Genomic DNA, 18,819 nt, shown 5'->3' on the forward strand with positions numbered 1-18,819 from the left:
CGGGACCCTCCCAGACCGGGGCGCGAACGCGGTTTTCCTGCACCGGCAGGCGGACGCGCAACCACTGCGCCACCAGGGAAGACCCAAAATGTTTTATAAATGTCAGAGATCTTAAGATTGACATGCATATTTCAGCAATCTAAAGTAATACCCGCCCCATAGCTGATTCACTTTGTTGTAAAGCAGAAACTAACACACCGTTGTAAAGCAATTATACTCCAATAAAGATGTTAAAAAAAATAAATAAAATAAAATAAAATTATAACTGTTAAAAAAAAAATCTAACCCCCTAATTTGTTGTAAAGCAGAAACTAACACACCGTTGTAAAGCAATTATACTCCAATAAAGATGTTTAAAAATAAATAAATAAAGTAATACCCCAAATTAGTGAACTCATCTTTATGGCAGATTTGTGATGAGAAACTTAGGCTTTATTTTTTCAAGTACTTTAAGCCATAAGGTGATATGCAGATGTAAATTTCTGAAAATAGTGTTTGAACAAAGTGGTAACTGTGCAAATTTATTTTGAAATAGTTAAGATTTATACAATGAATTCAAATCTTAGAAGAGTATTGGTAATTCAACGAAAAATTTTGTGTGCATGTGCTAAACATTAGAGATAACAGTTTAAAAGTCAATTGTATATCTATAGATTTGAGAATTTCTAACCCAAGGGTATCCATTATTTGATTCAAGGTTACAATGCAGCTAGTCTCAAGTTTCTACTACCTAATTTTTTTAAAGGAGGGGAAAACGGATTATCTAATTTTCTAGAATGCAGTATTAGTAGGGCCAGTTATTTTTAGAATTTCATTGAATCACAGATTTTGAAGAGCTGCGAAGGTATTTGGAAGAAATACAATTACAGTTTTAGACAAGATGCATGGATTTTAATGCATATGAGTCATGCTTTTATTTCTGTGACTGCCTTTGAAGTGCCGACCTTGGGATGTCTCTAAATTACAAACATCTGCTTCTCAGTGTGGCAATTTGAAGAGGAACTGATTGTGCTGAAAGGTGAACTGTGTTACCCAAAGGACATGGTATCCCTGGAATTTGCAAGATGTATGTGTGAATTCCAGAAAAATCCTGAAATTTTAAACTCTTTGGCCAATGTGGTCTAGACCAATTTGTTTTCATGAATCTAATAAGATTGAAGCTAATAGTCAACATCAGTTAATATAAACCAACAAGATTGATAGGCACTCTAACAGAATATATCCCATAGTACCCAAGAATGATTCTGTTTTATCCTGCCTCTGTTTACACTCAGTTAATTTACATGTCTTTGTTATAAAGTGATAAAGAAGTTAACACCTCTACAAATATATTTCAGAATAACAATGTTTAAACTGCATGTCGAAAATTTGAGGACTTTGTTTTGCAGTTCAGATGGCTAACCAAAGTATGAGCTATACATGACATATATCAGCATGATGTAAGATAATGGTTCAAACCACAGATCACATCCTGTTTATTGGTGGGTGGTGAAATCGTTTTAGTAAATCACTATCAACACTTTTTTTTAATGAAATGCAAAAGAAAATAAGAATAATGAAACTTTTGTTTTATAGAACTTTTCACTCATTTTTGTGCATATGCGTGTATGCATGTACTGTGTCATGATGTAAAATATAGTTCTGACTCTGGGTTACAATTTAAAAATTTTGAAAGCTGGTACTACTAGGCAGTGTTCTAGGCAGCAGCATCCTTTCAGTTGCACGAAATACTGTACTATGATTCTGGTGTTCTGAAGATTCACATTGTAAACGTCTCAAAAGTGGGATTAACTTTTCAGTAAAATCATACTTGGATAACCTTAGTTAACATCACTGAGAGGGCCCTCAAATGAAGCAGTGAAAGCAAAATGTAGGTTATCGGTTACGTGGGGAAAAGTGTACAGATCATTGAAATGGCAGACATGATTCTCTTCAGAGAAAGTCCAGTCAAAACATGGTGTAACAGTACCCTTAAGTAAAGAGCATATTAACGTGGACCATCCTGAGTCCAACAGACTTCCTGTGCAGGAGTTCTCATGTTGGCGAAGGTGGAAAATAAAGCAGCTGACTGCTGTATGATAATGAGAGACAGAATTACTTTGTTTCATGACTAAGCATGCGATCCTCAGCAACTGTTTACAGTTTTTGTAGCAATGCAAGGTACTTGACTCAACCTTTTTTTAACCTACTGGAAAGCATCTCCTTTTTCTTTATTTCTTCTGAAAAGTTTCATCTTGATGTCAGCATTTTAAATTATCTGCCACTTTTCAGGAACCTAATCATGGTTTAAATAAATAAATGATATTTTTCATTGTTAAGTGACAAGGCCAAGAAGCATGCACCTTCATTCAAAAAGTGAACAACTTTTTTGGATTACTTTTGAATTGCTAGTAAAAGAAATCCACATTTTTGGCAAATTGACTATTCCTTACAATTGTTATGAATAAAAAAATGTATGCAGCTGCACATTTAGGTGTTTCTGATCATGGGGCTTACTGTTGATAAAGCACAGAGACCTCTTACCTAGATATGCAAACTGAGGCCCAGAGAAGTGATGTGCTGGCCCAAGGTCATGCAGCTTATCTGTGTATTAATCCTCTAGGTGATCAAAGACAAATAAATGGCCTTTATATGGCCATCACTAGGCTCATTAGTACAGTGCCACGTACATAGTAGGCTATCAGCAAATGTTTCTGAAATGAGTGCACCAGCCGATATAATGTTAAATTTCAACACTTCATACTCAAGCCATTTTCCTGAATGTGTGGACTATTTTAAGTTTTATCAGCTGTGATTTTACTTTTCTGGAGTTCACTGAATTTTCATGAACCCTTTTGACAAATGTTACCAGTAGTTAGAGTTTAAAACCAATGTATCAGCTGTTCTAAATTAAAAATTAAGATTACCAATTTGCTTAGTTTTTGCTGCACCTGTCCTACTGGTAGTGCCATTCCTCTCTCTGCTCTTCCCCCTTAGCCAGAAAGAAGTTCCCAGCTCACTAGAACAGATTGCCATCCCTCCCACAAATAAGCACGGCCTTACACATTTGGCAGCATTGAAAAGGCTCCCTTCAAAAAGCCGAGTTAGAAGCTTCTTCCAGAACTCCTGTGAGTTAGTGGTATGTTTACTGCAACAGACCTTTCATCATTGTCTTCATTAAACGTGGTCCTTGTCTGGCAGGAAGGAGTGGAGAGAACCATTCTTTCACAGACTTCATCAGTGGCTTATTAAAGCCACTCATTTATATTAATCAGCATGCAGATTAGGGCTCATCTGGGTTGTGTGTGCCCAGGTGGTGTGTGAGTAGATTCACCCCTTATTTGGCCACTGCTTCTGCTCCCCATGTTCTTCAGAAGTTGCTTCTCCAGCGAGGCTGCCAGCCTGGAAGATCTGGCTGGGCACTGAGGACTCTACCTGGAACCAGATAGTTTGCTTAAACCCAGTTTGTAAATGATAAAGTGCTTTACAAATGTTAGATATTATTGGTCTCTATGGGAGAGCGCTACTCCTTTACCAGTCCTTCTCTACCTCACCTTGGTAATGTAGGTAAATCTTTCTTCGTTAAAAGCAACTCTCAAATACTTTGTGCTCCATTTGTATGAAGAGGAACGGAAGAGTGAAGCTAACCACTCTGGTTACCATTAGCAGGCTGTTCAGCATCCTTCATCTATAAAAGTATTTTTCTGTAAAATATTTTCATTGACAATATAGTTTTTGTGGCTTAAAAAGAAAATCTTGACAATATCCCTTCAAATGCCAAAGCACTTTGAAAAGAACATATTTACACTAAATCTGTCTTTTGTTCCTCCCAAGATGTATATGAGAATTAATTTTCCCTCCAGGATGTTTTACCTTTGCTACTGCTGCATGCGTTGCTATTTGTTCCTGGGGATTGGGGGAGGAGTGCAATAGATTTGTGTGTAATTAATGCCATCAGAACTGCAGATGCGTGCACACACATGACTGTTTCCTTTGCTAGCAGCTGTTAAGAGTACTAGAGACTGAGGGGCTGTGTGTTCATTTGTCTCCCAAATAGAGTGATGCATCACACTATTGTCCTGTCATTCCACGCTGTAGTAAAAAATGTCATTAAAATAACCTTCCCAGTGCAAGTTTTTGAAAGACGATTATAAATCTGTAGTAGCCTCCACAGTTTTAGTATACCAAGCAAATTAAGTACATAGCAACCTTTTAAAAGTGAATTAAAATACAACTATACGACCTTATGACATCAACTCAGCTTATGCTGACTTGAGTTTCAGTTGGGCCGCATTAGTTTATAATTAACATTTTTCTAAAGATTTAGTTGTATTTTACTTTAAATTTAGGATAGGCGCTCCTTTGCTCTAACCGAAGTGGTCTGGTTTACTAGTGAAACATGTACAACTCTGTTGAGTCTATTCCATCTGTCAAATGCTGACTGACAGTACTCCTGAATCACATTTATTGAGAAAGCACAAGTTGTCTGCACAGAAGGCTTATCACCACTTACTGATCTAATTTTTGCTAATCCAGAGACTATTGATTGCTATATTCCATAAATCAATTTGTGGACACAGCTTAGCTTGAAGCCTTTCTGAGACTGAAACAGGGTATGCTTCTTCCCGTCCCACCCCCTAGAAGTAGGTTTATTTCATCTGATTATGAAAGCAAACTAATAAAAGGAGAGAAAATGTAGTACATTATATACTAAGCAATTACACATTTAAGCAATTCAGAAAAGTTGAAGAAAAAATTTTAATTAAAAACATCTAGAATCTTACCACTTACAGATTATCATTATTATATTTTGCTGTTTCAGACTTTTTTCTCAGCATATATGAACACATAGATTGACCTCATTTTTGTTTTAAAAATACCTATCATGTTGTTCTGTTTTGTAACAAGCTTTTCTTTTTCGTTTCCTTAAGAATATGTTATAGACATCTTTGTATAGCAGTAAGTGAGGATGTTTTTTGGCCATTTGGTCATTACCACCTCCTACTTCTCTCAATTTCTAATTTTTAAGTCGAGAAGTTTATTATAATTATATAATATATAATTAACATTATATTTATATTTTTATTATTGTATATTATAATATATATTATATATTATTATTATATTTATATATTAATATATGTATTATTAATTATATTAATATATAATTATATAATTTTATTATATAATAATTACAACACCTTTTGTAAGGGTATGCATCACTTTAGTTTTTCAGTTTAAAAAAATCACTGAATTGTAGTTACCCTTGCCAAAAGATAAAGAAGGAAGCAGTTGCATATTCCCTTGAAGTTGGTAAAATTTGTCCTGTAAATTAACCATTTAAGAAATTCATTCCAAAGGTCAGTTATATTGGATCTGTAATTGTGCTAAGGTTCAGACAGATCTGAATACTACCTATTCCTTATCTTTGATGAGAGGGTAGTGATTAAAATGGGAGAGATCAACGGAGATTGCTGTTTGCTTGAGAACAGCAATTTGATGTCCACTTCCTTTCCTATGCAACCTTCTCTCTGGTAGCCAAAAACGAGGTGGCAGGAGAAACCAGCTCATGACACTGACATTGTGAATGGTTACCACTTCTGGCTCACTGAAATCTAAGGTGTTACTTAGAAGATTGGGAGATAGTGTATGACATTGCTGTAGAGTTAAACACGACACAAATCAAAGAAAAAAGCATATTTGCATTTGCATGTACAGGTAAGCAATTCTGCTATTCTCACAACCTCCAGAAATGCAGAAATGAAGAAACATATCTCCTATTTGATTACTCTCTAGGCAGGTAAACTAAACTTTATAATAGTGTTAGTGACAGTCATATAATCTGAAATAATGTTTCAGGATGCAACAAGTCAATGTTACAGAGACCTCTGATTTTGGTTAAAATAGTCTTTTCCTGTGTTCTGTTGTTGAATTAAAACCCACTTTTTCTAATAGAAAGTGTTTGCTTGCCCCCCTGGGCTTGGAACAGAAGTCCTTGGTCTTTCTCTGGAGCACCAAAAAGTCTGGGACAGGGACTCTTAGTCTCAGACAGTCTGGCAGTTGAGCTCTAGATTCTCTTCTGGCTGACGTTATCCTTGCTACCGTTTTAGGTTGCTTGAACAAATCATTCCTCAGTAATCTGAGGGAAGGGAGGAGCTCATTAAGCAAGTGCTTTTTTTTTTTTTTTTTTAATTTATCTTTTGGCTACGTTGGGTTTTTGTTGCTGCGCGCAGACTTTTCTCTAGTTGCGGCGAGCAGGGCCTACTCTTCATTGCAGTGCGTGGGCTTCTCTCATTGCAGTGGCTTCTTGTTGAGGAGCATGGGCTCTAGGTGCGCAGGCTTCATTAGTTGCAGCACACGGGCCCAGTAGTTGTGGCACATGGGCCCCAGAGCACGCGGGCTTCAGTAGTTGTGGCGTGCAGGCTCAGTAGTTGTGGCTCACAGGCTCTAGAGCGCAGGCTCAATAGTTGTGGCGCACGGGCTTAGTTGCTCCTTGGCATGTGGGATCTTCCTGGACCAGCACTCAAACCCGTGTCCCCTGCATTGGCAGGCGGATTCTTAACCACTGAGCCACTGGGGAAGTCCCAGCAGGTGCCTTCTTGTATTTAAGTACAGTAGTTATCTAAACAGGTGAATGCCTGTGGTAGTAAACCATGTAATGAAAAAAAAAGATGAGATCATTTAAATGGTCTTGTTAACGTATGTATGGGCTGTTAGCCCTGTGGTCTTCCTAGAAATATTTGCAATTTTAAAGGAGGATAATACTTAAACACATCTCTTTTTGGTATAATTTTAAAAGTAAACATTTCAGGCAGTGGATTTAAGTGTGTGCTGGTTAAGTCACTTTTGCCTGGGACATATTCAACTCCCCTAGGCTAGACTGCTTTTTATACTCTCTTGCCTTCCTGGACTTGTTAACCTAAGGAAGTCCAAAGCTTTTTCCTTGATGGTTGCTGTTGGCAGTGGAGGTGTATTCTGCTTAAGAAAGGATGGCCGTTTGGAAGTACAGGTCATTTATAAATTATAAACTTGTGAGTACAGATCTACATATATTGCTAATTGCATTAACAGAAAAAGAATTGGAGAATAAAAAGGTTTTGTTGGGGCTTCCCTGGTGGCGCAGTGGTTGGGAGTCCGCCTGCCGATGCAGGGGACCACGGGTTCGTGCCCCGGTCTGGGAAGATCCCACATGCCGCGGAGCGGCTAGGCCCGTGAGCCATGGCCGCTGAGCCTGCGCGTCCGGAACCTGTGCTCCGCAACGGGAGAGGCCACAGCAGTGAGAGGCCCGCGTACCGCAAAAAAAAAAAAAAAAAGTTTTTGTTGCTTCTTCCTGGCCTGGAATTTCAGGGAAATAAAGGAAAACTCTGTTTATCCAAAACCAGATCCATTGTTACAATTAGTGTCGGACTTCCTTTTTGTAAATCCCTCTTCACTTTACCAGTGCTGGTCTCAGACCTCAAACTGTTTCAAAACCATAACATTTCTTAGTGACTGATTGATCTGTATTATGTGTCCAGCCATCAGAGGGATCTTGGGATGTTGCTTGTGTAAACTGTAATCCAATCTGATGCTGTGCATTTAGTTACAGTCTTTCATAGACCTATTGGCAATACTCTATCCTCCTGGATTTGGGAGTAGAGCTTATCTGATACCTTCAGGGGGGAAAAAATCCATTCATTTTTCTCTCTTTCCCCACTTAAATAACTCAACACATCTGGTAACACTGTAGGATCATTGTCCTCGCAGTTCCTCTGCAGCTCATATTGCTACAATATTTCTTAAGTATTTGGTTACCTAAAGGGCAATGCGATTTAAAAAAAAAAAAAAGACTTTGTATAGGTCTTACAAATTTACCCATCTGCAGAGCTAGAAAAAAATAATCCCTTTAATCAGCAAAATTTCCATATCGGCAGCCTTGTGTGTGTTGTGCAGGATGCATGTAAATATAAATTTGGAGATAAATGCTTATGTGTTAAAATTTTAAAGCATATCTTTCTACAAATTAATGTCATTTGCCTCTAAGAAAATGTTTATTAAATCCAGGGTACCTGAGATTGAAGTTTCTTGTTGTTTGGGTCTGTATCCTTTGGCTTAATAATGTCTTCAATTACAAGAATGATAAAAGCTGAAACAAAATCTTTTAATTCAGTCAAAACTGAGCTAAACTTTAGGAAGCAAAGAGTGGAAATCTGATACAGGACTGCATAACATAGGAAGCTAAGTATATAAGATACTAAGACTTCTTAAGAAGCGGGTAGGGTTGCCTTGAGGAATTCTTGTTTGAAATGGCTGCACTGAACATTATAATAAATACCACTGTTTTATCCTCTTGAATTAAGATGGTTTATGCAAACAACTCTAAATTGTACAGTAGTTCCAAAGAGACCATTTACTATTTTCTGCTTGTTTTACATTCTGGAACAAGTTCAAAGCTTTTGATTTTGTTTGATTTTTTTTAATAGCCTGGGCCTTGAAAATAATACAGGTTTGATGATACAATTTCAGTTTTACAGTTCTGTAAAAATTTTCAGTGTTTATGGTACATTTGACCCAGGGGCCCTACACCAAATATATCCACAGTGCATTTTTAGTACAACAGAATGAACACGTTAGAAAGGTTGCTTTTCTCTCTGTATTACGTATGAAAATTAGCATTGTGATGCCTCCCAGAATGGGGATATTGAAAAAGTATCCACCTGACAGAAATAAACATTCAGCAAATAAATTGGATTAAGATTTCATTAGTTATCTGAGGGACTTCCCTGGTAGCACAGTGGTTAAGAATCCATCTGCCAATTCAGGGCACACGAGTTCGATCCCTGGTCCAGGAATATCCCACATGCCGTGGAGCAGCTAAGCCCATGCACCACAACTACTGAGCCTGCATTCTAGAGCCCGCGTGCCACAACTACTGAAGCCCGCGCACCTAGAGCCTGTGCACCACAACAAGAGAAGCCACCGCAATGAGAAGACCGCGCACAGCCACGAAGAGTAGCCCCCGTTCGCCGCAACTAGAGAAAACCCACGCGCAGCAACGGAGACCCAACGCGGCCAAAAATAAATTAATTTTTAAAAATTTTTCATTAGTTATCTGAAATTTAAGCTTATGTTCAACATGGCTATTACTAGATTTTCACATATATTAAATGCTATGCTTACAAGATTTTTTTTTTGGCTTGAATTATGACCGGAACTATTGTATCACAGCTCTAATATCCAGGTGGGCAATGCCATTTGCCAGGATCTTTGCACCTAACCCCATTTTTTTTTTTTCTATCAAGCATAATACTGCCTTGCTACTAAGCCTTGTGAAGCATTCTGAGGTAAAAATAGGGATACATTTTTTAAATTGTTTCTTTTGATTTTTTTCTTGTTTTTTAGGTTGTGGAACTTCTAGCAAGTGCTCTTATGGATTTGGTACAAGGAGTATACCATGAAAATTCTAATTCAGCAAAGGTAAAGATTTGGTAGTCATTATAAAATGTTAGGTTAAAAACCCTTGTGGCAAAGGTAGAACTGACAAGCAAAAATATCATTTTGTTTTGTGTTTAAATTGTTCGTGACATTTTTTTAGATTAGTGTTTTGGCTACAAATTCATGGTCATATGTTTTGCACATAGCAGATTTAGCCAATTAAAACAACCTCTTATCCTCTGGCTGGATTCAAAGTCTGTTCAATCTTCAGCAGCCCAGAAGACACCAGGATGCTTCTGGCTGGCAGGTAGCACTGTCAAAAAGGCAGGCAGGCTGGAGAAGCAGCTCACGCTGAGGTGGCTGGACCCAGCCTTTCCTCAGAAGAAGGGGCTTTCCATGTCCCAAAAGAGTGGACATGGTCCCAAGAAGGTGACTGTTGGGGGCATGAGGGAGGAATGTCTTTTATATCCAAGATCCAGAATTTACTGCATTATTAAATTCTCTGTGATAAGATGTAAGATGATTGCACAGTTGGATTATTTTGATTAATTTTATAGATCTAGAATTAAGGTTTTTTGACTCATTTAGCAGGACATCTCAAAAAGGGTTACGTTTTATTTCCTTAAAATGCAGTTATTTCGGGCTTCCCTGGTGGCGCGGTGGTTGCGCGTCCGCCTGCCGATGCAGGGGAACCGGGTTCGCGCCCCGGTCTGGGAGGATCCCACGTGCCGCGGAGCGGCTGGGCCCGTGAGCCATGGCCGCTGAGCCTGCGCGTCCAGAGCCTGTGCTTCGCAACGGGAGAGGCCACAACAGAGGGAGGCCCGCATACCACAAAAAAAAAAAAAAAAAAAAAGGCAGTTATTTCATTTCAGCATGATATTGAATGTGAAGCAATTGCTTCATTGACCACCACCATCAGTTAACATGTTATATAATATTATAAGGGACTCCTATATTAGTGTTTCATTATTCTAACTTCTTTAGCTTCTGCATTAGCAAGATTTCACTCACTGCAAATTAGAAAAAAATATGCATGTATGCACATCTTAAGCTTTTGGACATTTCCATTTGAAAAAAGAAAGATAAATTTTACTAGAAGTGAAACATAGGGCATGAGCAACTTGGATATGAAATTATTTAAAAGTATAACCCAGAGATTCTGGATGGTTCAGAGAGTGGTTAGTAAAATATGAAGAATTATACCTTGAACATCTGCTAACATTTGGTTCTGGGAACCATAGTTCCTGGCAGGCATATCGAACTTCACCTAAGCAGCATAGTGCTGTGTGGGGACCTGGCAGGGTATATGACCACAGTAGACCCCCTTTGCTGTGTTTTTCAAAAACATACCATAGTTCTCTACCATGGCTGAAGGTCAATAGGAGATTGTAAAATGGAGGACTCCTGGTCTAGTTCCACTCATAAAAAGACACCTTGTATATAGTATGATGAAGACGATGGTAGGTAAGCAAGTAACACTGTGGTAAGTAATTCACCTGTTTCTTCCTTAAAGTCTTCACAGTAATCCTGCTAGCAGATACTGCTGCTCTCCCCATTTTACATCTGTGAAAACTGAGGCTTAGAAAAGATTAAGTAATGTGCCCATAGTCATACAGCTTGTTAGTTGAGATTGAACTTCAGAGCTCAGGCTCTTAACCTCTCATTCACTGCCTCTGTAACCTTAATGAAACCTGATTTGCTAGCATGCCTCTGTCATACCTGAGATCCTACCATATATGATGATTACAGTGACCTCATCTGGCAGCTGAAGCATTGGTTTTCCCCCGAGGATATTTCTAAGGTGTTCAGTGTAGTTCCATATAAGATATTAATGTTTTATAGTTAAATGCCTGTTAAGTTTTAAGTGAAAGTGTTATTGTTGATTTTAAGGTTCTTGACTTATTCACTCTTACCATTTGTCCACTATAATTACTCCAGTTTATTAATAATTTTGTGAACATTTGTTAAGTACTTTTTATATTTCAATCAGACCTACTAGCAACAATAAAAATGCTTAGCACTTCACAGTTTGCTTATACTTTCTTTCTACATAATCACCTATGAAAAGGGTGACATTTGTTGGTACCCATTTTATAGAGGAAAAGCCTAAAATTCAGAGATGACAAATGCCAAGAAAGCATATTGTCTGGAAATTGTTAATGCATGTTTGACAGTGGCATGATCTGAACCCAGGTTTTTTGACTCCAAGTCCTATATAATCTCTTTCTTCCTGGGAAAGAGAAGAGAGGCAGCAGCAAAGTCTTTGAAGGACTGTTGATCATACATGAACCATCACTTAGCAAGCACCAGTTGCTGACTTTGATTATCTAATTTAAGTTTTACTCAAAAGACTCTAGCAACGCTTTGTCATCTGCCCTCTTTCCCCACCACCTTCCCAAACACAGTCCTTTCAAACACTTGAGAACTTTTTTAAGCAGTTACATTTCTGAATATAGCCAAACCATTTAAAGAGCTGTTCTTTTTTTATAACGGAAACAAAAATGCATAGTTGAACTGAAGCAGTGGGAGTGCTTCTTGATGCCTCCATTTGCTCTTTAGGTCCAATTTAGGTTAACCACATTTCCCTTCCTAACCAGAAAAATTCTGAGCTTTTTTTTTTTCCCCTTCTGCATGCGCTTGCCATTACAGTGGCTGTTCATAATCTGGTTTTTCTAACTTGGCCCAGGAATCCTTTCAGAGGCAGAGAGAGCACTGCCCCCCACATGGAGTGCCTTCAAGGTTTTCATGTTCTGACAAGATTGGGAAGCAGCCACAAGTGGAGGTCATGTGGGAAGTGAATTGCACAACCTCCGTAGCCTGGGGCCAATTCAGTACACAAAAGAATTGCTTTGTGATTTAAAATAAGCTGCAAACCATTTCATCTCTCCAGGGATAAGAGGATACAATAGTGGTCTGTTTTCTATATGGCTTCTTAATACAGTGATGGAGAAGCTGGGTAGTATAAAAATAGCTTTCTGTGGAGTAGTATCTCTGTGACTAGGGTAGATGCATTAAAACAAATGGAGGGGAATTGTAACTGAATATGTTAGAAATCACCTTCTCCAGAAGTTTGTAATTACCTAATCCTCCTTAAAACTATGAAAATATATGTGACTTATGTTAGTAATACTTAACAGATTGTACATAAATTGAGATTCAGTGTTATTTAGGAAATTCATCCTTGTTATTTTCTGTCCATTGAAAAATAACGTTTTTATTTCTGCGTTTGCTAGTTTGCGAACCATTTCTTCCTTGAAATAAAAATTAGCCATTGTGCTTTCTTTAGTGTTTATATCTCCCTTCCCTTTACCTGCTTTTTCTTTTTTTGTTAGCTAATCGAAGAAAGAAGCACATCAAATAGAAAAAATGCACTTTAAATGGTCGTTTGCCATCCTAAGAGTTCCCTAGTCATTGTATTCGTATTACTGTGCATGCTAAATATTTTACATTTTAGCAAAATTTGCTTTGAATCCATAGGCCATTATATCTAAAATCTTTTTAACGCAATTATCTTATTATTATAACTTATTTTCTTATTAGAAAAGTAAATACATGTTCATTAAATAACAATTGAAAGTACAGAAAAGGTCGAGGAAAATAAAAATTATTTTATATAAGCCATCCCCCAGAAATGAATCATGATTACATTCTAGTGTATTTCCTTCTAGATTTCATTCTGTATTTCTCACATTTTTGAGTTATTATTGTACATATAATTTTTCATCCTGATTTACTCTCCAGGATAGTCATTTTTGTTATTAAAAGTCTTCAAAAATATTTAATGGCTGTTTAATATTTCTTCATACTACTGTACTATAATTTACTGAACCAGTCCACAGTTTTTAGACACTTGTGTGTGTTTTTTTGTGTTTTTTTTTTTTTTTTTTTTTTGGTGGTATGCTGGCCTCCCTCCGCTGCGGCCTCTCCCGCTGCGGAGCACAGGCTCCGGACGCGCAGGCCCAGCGGCCATGGCTCACGGGCCCAGCCGCTCCCGGCAAGGGGGAACCTCCCAGACCGGGGCGCGAACCCGGCCCCCCTGCATCGGCAGGCGGACGCGCAACCACTGCGCCACCAGGGAAGCCCCTGTGTGTTTTTTTTTTTTACTAATTTAAACAATATTGTGATGAACATTTTAGTGTACATAACTTTGCCCTATTTCATACTCTTTGCTAAAAAAAAATCTGAAAGTGAGATCCTTGAATTTAAAAAATAAGAATATTTTCAATATATCCCTATGCAGAAAAGGACTACTGTCCATAGAAAAACTACTTGTAAGGTTGGCCCTTGGATTTTAGGGATGTTTCCACCATTCTCTAACTGATAAGGGCAGTTCACTGTACCTAAATTGTCTCTGCAAACAATGTTATTTATACTGATCACCTGCTTTCCTTCTGGGAGTCTGGAATTTTGGTACATGCTAGGCAGAGGTTACCTACATCACCAATTCCAACAAAAACTCTGAAAACTGAGTCTCCAGTGAATATCCCTGCTAGACAGCATTTCACATATGTTTTCATACATGTTAATTCTTGGAGGAATTATTCACATCCTGTGTGACTCCACTGGTAGAGAAAGGATTCTTAGAAGTTTACACCTGGTTTCCTCCAGACTTCATCTCTGCACCTTTTTCCTTTGCTGGTTTTACTTTGTATCCTTTTGCTGTATAATAAGCTACACCTGTGAGTTCAACTATATGCTAAGTCCTGTGTATCCTCCTCACAAACCATCAAACCTGGGGGTGATCTTGGGGATCCCAACACACTCTTTTTCTGATTTTTTATTGTTTATCTCCCATCCACTCCTGCTCCCTCCTTAGGAGTCTAATCAAGGTCCTCTGTAAGGCATGTGTCTTCAACCCATGTTGGTGTTGAGATGGATAACAGCAGACTTCTTCCCTATTTTCAGAGGTTCTGCTCATGTTAGCTTGGTCCCAGTCTCAGGAAAGTGAGAGGGTTTTAAAGAGAATCCAATTGTCTTGGAAAAGAACTGATTTTAACAGAGTCACTGAAATTGTAAAGGTCTGTTCTATTTTTTTCTAAACACATTATATTTCCAGTAGATTATTCTCTTATGAGGAATATCATTGTTTTTGTGGGGCAAGATAACTTCTATCCACTTATTTGTTTTATCTTTTTCTTTTTTTAAAGATTTTTTGATGTGGACCATTTTTTTAAAAATAAATTTATTTATTTATTTGTTATTTATGGATGCATTGGGTCTTCGTTGCTGCGCGCGGGATTTCTCTAGTTGCGGCGAGCAGGGGCTACTCTTCATTGCGGTGTGCAGGCTTCTCATTGTGGTGACTTCTCATTGCGGAACACAGGCTCTAGGCGCGTGGGCTCAGTAGTTGTGGCGCACAGGCTTTGTTGCTCCGCGGCATGTGGGATCTTCCCAGACCAGGGATCAAACCCGTGTCCCCTGAATTGGCAGACGGATTCTTAACCACTGCGCCACCAGGGAAGTCTCTATGTGGACCATTTTTAAAGTCTTTATTGAATTTGTTACAATATTGCTTCTGTCTTATGTTTTGGTTTTTTGGCCGTGAGGCATGTGTGATCTTAGCTCCCTGACCAGGGATTGAACCTGCACCCCCTGCACTGGAAGGCGAAGTCTTAACCACTGGACCGCCACGGGAAGTCCCTGTTTTATCTTTAAGTTTATCTTTTTTTATTGGCTCTCATGCAGCTTTCAAATAAAACAAAAGTAAGATAATTCAGTCCACTAGGAAGTTATGGATTATCTCCTATCTGCAAAGCCCTATGCCACCATCTAAAATATAATTTAAAAAATGAGCAAGCTGAGTTTTTCCCATTGAGAAACATAACAGGAGGGAATTGTGAACAAAAATTACATCTGGTTGGGAAAATCAGAAAAGATATTAAGGAGAATGTGATATTTGAGACAGACATTTAAGGATAGGTAGGCTGTCTACTGATGGCATCCTTGAGGAGAAGGATGGCATTTCAAGCAGAAGAAACAGCATGATCAAAAGTAGGGAAGCATACATAAGATCAGGGCTTTCTCCATGTTAGAATAAAGGAATAGTGAGAACACTGGAAAAGTAGGTTTTTTCATATGCGAGAAGACTCATAATGCTGGAATGTAGAGCTAATATACTTTTTAGTAATTGAGATAAGAGAGAGAATCAAGGTTTTTAAACACAGTAATTACATGATCATATTAACCTTTGGGGAAGTTAATTCAGCGTGGCTTACAGGAGATAGGAGGGAAATGAGAACAGTTAGAAAGCCAAAATAATGATGAAGGTCAGAGGTGCTCTTCTCCCACTTCAACGTTGTTGGCCCCTTCTTGATATTCATATCTCTACATCGGTATCATCTTCTCAGAGAGATGACCCACCCCCAATCTAAAGTAGCCACCCTACTTAATTCTCTTTATCTTAATCACAGTAGCCACCATCTGATGTTTTTCTTATTGTTTACTTTCAGTCTCCTCCTACAAGAATATAAACTCCATGGGAGGAAGGATTTTGTTTACCATAGTATTCCCAATATCAGCACGATGCCTAGCACATTAGTAGTAGCCCAAAAATATTTGTTAAATTAATGATATAGAAAGGCCTAGAATGCTTGGAATGGAAGGTTTTTCTCATTTTTCTGACAGTTTTATTGATGTAAGTAAGCTGCAAATATTTAAAGTACACTATCTGATATGTTTTGATATATGGGTGCACCAGTGAAGCTATCATCACAATCAAGATAATAAATATATATATATCACTCCTTCCTGCAAAAGCAGTGAATCCCCCAAACTCAGTGTTCTTTAGCTGTAACATAAATCCACTGAAGGCATAGCATCCATCTGAGCCCATTGCATTGCCCCTGCAGGATTTGGGGTAAAGGGTAACCAACACAAATATGCTAATGCACATGCTTCTTCCTGTGCCATAAATAATAAAGTCCTTTATCTCTGAACCAGGAGTCTTATGTCTTCTGTTAGCATCCACAAAACAGCAAAACAGTAACAGACTAACTCACTAGGTTGTATGTATGTAGGATAAAAGCAAATCCCAGATCCAACAACTAGACCCTCCAGTATAATGTTGAAGTGGTGAGAATGGACATCCTTGCTTTCCTCCTGATGCTAGGAGGAAAACATTCAATATTTGACCACTATTAAGTATGATGTTAGCTGCAGATTTTGGTTTGGGTTTGGGTTTGGGTTTTGATAGAGGCTCTTGATTAGTGAATACGTTCCCTTATATTCTTAATTTCCTGAGGGTTTTTTTTATCAGAAATTAATGTTAGGTTTTGACCATTTTTATTTCTGGAGCTACTGAGGTGATCATATATATATATATATTTTTAGTTTTCTTCTCTTTGGGGATTTTCTTTTTTAGTCTGTTAATATCATGACTTAATTGATTGATTTTCAAGTGTTAAATCAGCCTTGCGTTCCTGGAATAAACCTCACTTGATCATGATGCAGTCACCCTTTTCTATATTGTTGGATTTGATACTCTAAAATTTTGTTAATGTTTACATTTTTATTCATGAGGAATAAGGTGTGTTTTTTTCAGTTCTTTGTAATGTCTTTGTCTTTTGTCAATATCAAGATAATGCTGGCCTCAAAATGAATTGGGAAGTATTTCCTCTTTGATTTTTTGAAAGATTTTGTGTAGAATTAGTACTGTTTCTTCCTTACATATTTGATAGAATTCACTAATGAAACCATCTGGATCTTTCTTTATGGGAAAGTTTTTTTGTTTTTTTTTTTTCCTACTACAAATTCAGTTGCTTAAAAGTGTCATACTATTTAGGTTATGTATTTCTTCTTGAGTAGATTTTGGTAGTTTGTGCCCTGCAAAGAAACTCTATTTAATTTAAGTTGTCAAATTTATTGGCCTAAAGTTCTTCATAATATTCCCATATTATCCTTTTAATATCTGTAGAATTTGCAGTAATATCACTTCTCTCATTTCTGATACTGGTAATTTGTATCTTCTCTCTAATTTTCCTAGAGGCTTAACAATATTATTGATTTCAGAGCACCAGCTTTTGGTTTCATTGACTTTCTCTATTTTTTCGTTCTTTTACATTGATTTTTAACTCTGATTTTTACAATCTCTTTCCTTTGATTGCTTTGGTTTTATTTCCTCTTCTTTTCTTATTTTTTAAGCTGAAATCATGTATTTGAACTCTGATTTCTTTTCTAATATTGTATTTAGTGCAATGAATTTCCATCTAAGTGCTACTTTAGTGGGATCCCACAAACTTCCATTATGTTGTTTTTCATTTCCATTCAGTTCAAGCTACTTACTAATTTCTCTTTTCTCTTCCTTAGACTCATGGATTATTTAACAGTTCGTTATTTATTTTCCAAATATTTTGGGATTTTACAAATGTCTTTCTGTTATTGATTTATAATACCATTGTGACTAGGGAACATTTTATATGGTTTGAATTATTCTAAATTTATTGAGAGTTGTTTTATGGTCCAGATATGAACTATCCCGGTAAATGTTTTATATTCACTTAAAAAGAATATGTAGATGACATGATACTATACATAGAGAATCCTAAAGATGCCACCAGAAAACTACTAGAGCTAATCAATGAATTTGTTAAAGTAGCAGGATACAAAATTAATGCACAGAAATCTCTTGCATTCCTATACACTAATGATGAAAAATTTGTAAGGGAAATTAAACCTGTATGCAGAAAATTATAAGACACTGATGAAAGATATTAAAGATGATACAAATGGATAGAGAGATATACCATGTTCTTGGATTGGAAGAATCAACACTGTGAAAATGACTGTACCACCCAAAGCAATCTACAGATTCAATGCCATCCCTATCAGACTACCACTGGCATTTTTAACAGAACTAGAACAAAAAATGTCACAATTTGTATGGAAACACAAAAGACCCCGAATAGCCAAAGCAATCTTGAGAAAGAAAAACGGAGCTGGAGGAATCAGACTCCCTGACTTCAGACTATACTACAAAGCTACAGTAATCAAGATGGTATGGTACTGGCACAAAAACAGAAATATAGATCAATGGAACAGAGCCCTCAAAATGGGAGAAAATATTTGCAAATGAAGCAACTGACAAAGGATTAATCTCCAAAATTTACAAGCAGCTCATGCAGCTCAATATCAAAAAAACAAACAACCCAATCCAAAAATGGGTAGAAGACCTAAATATACATTTCTCCAAAGAAGATATACAGATTGCCAACAAACAGAGGAAAGAATGCTCAACATCATTAATCATTAGAGAATTGCAAATAAAACTACAATGAGATATCATCTCATACCAGTCAGAAGGGCCATCATCAAAAAATCTACAAACAATAAATGCTGGAGAGGGTGTGGAGAAAAGGGAACCCTCTTGCACTGTTGGTGGGAATGTAAATTGATACAGCCACTATGGAGAATAGTATGGAGGTTCCTTAA

General features: G+C 37.4%; 1 protein-coding gene across 13 annotated transcripts in view; it reads left to right on the plus strand.

Annotated features, from left to right (window-relative positions):
* Nucleotides 1–18,819, plus strand: part of PDSS2 (decaprenyl diphosphate synthase subunit 2) — a 279,796-nt gene that overhangs the window by 163,229 nt on the left and 97,748 nt on the right. For all 13 annotated transcript variants that reach the window (XR_008618390.1, XR_008618391.1, XM_024115522.2 and 10 more), the window contains exon 4: nt 9,361–9,435. Coding sequence is in view for 11 of the 13 variants with exons in the window: in XM_024115522.2 (XP_023971290.1) it covers nt 9,361–9,435 (75 nt within the window). In the remaining 2 variants the exon portion in view is untranslated. The remainder of the gene's footprint in view (nt 1–9,360; nt 9,436–18,819) is intronic.

The sequence above is a fragment of the Physeter macrocephalus genome, chromosome 10 (genome assembly GCF_002837175.3).
Source record: "Physeter macrocephalus isolate SW-GA chromosome 10, ASM283717v5, whole genome shotgun sequence".
Lineage (NCBI taxonomy): Eukaryota > Metazoa > Chordata > Mammalia > Artiodactyla > Physeteridae > Physeter > Physeter macrocephalus.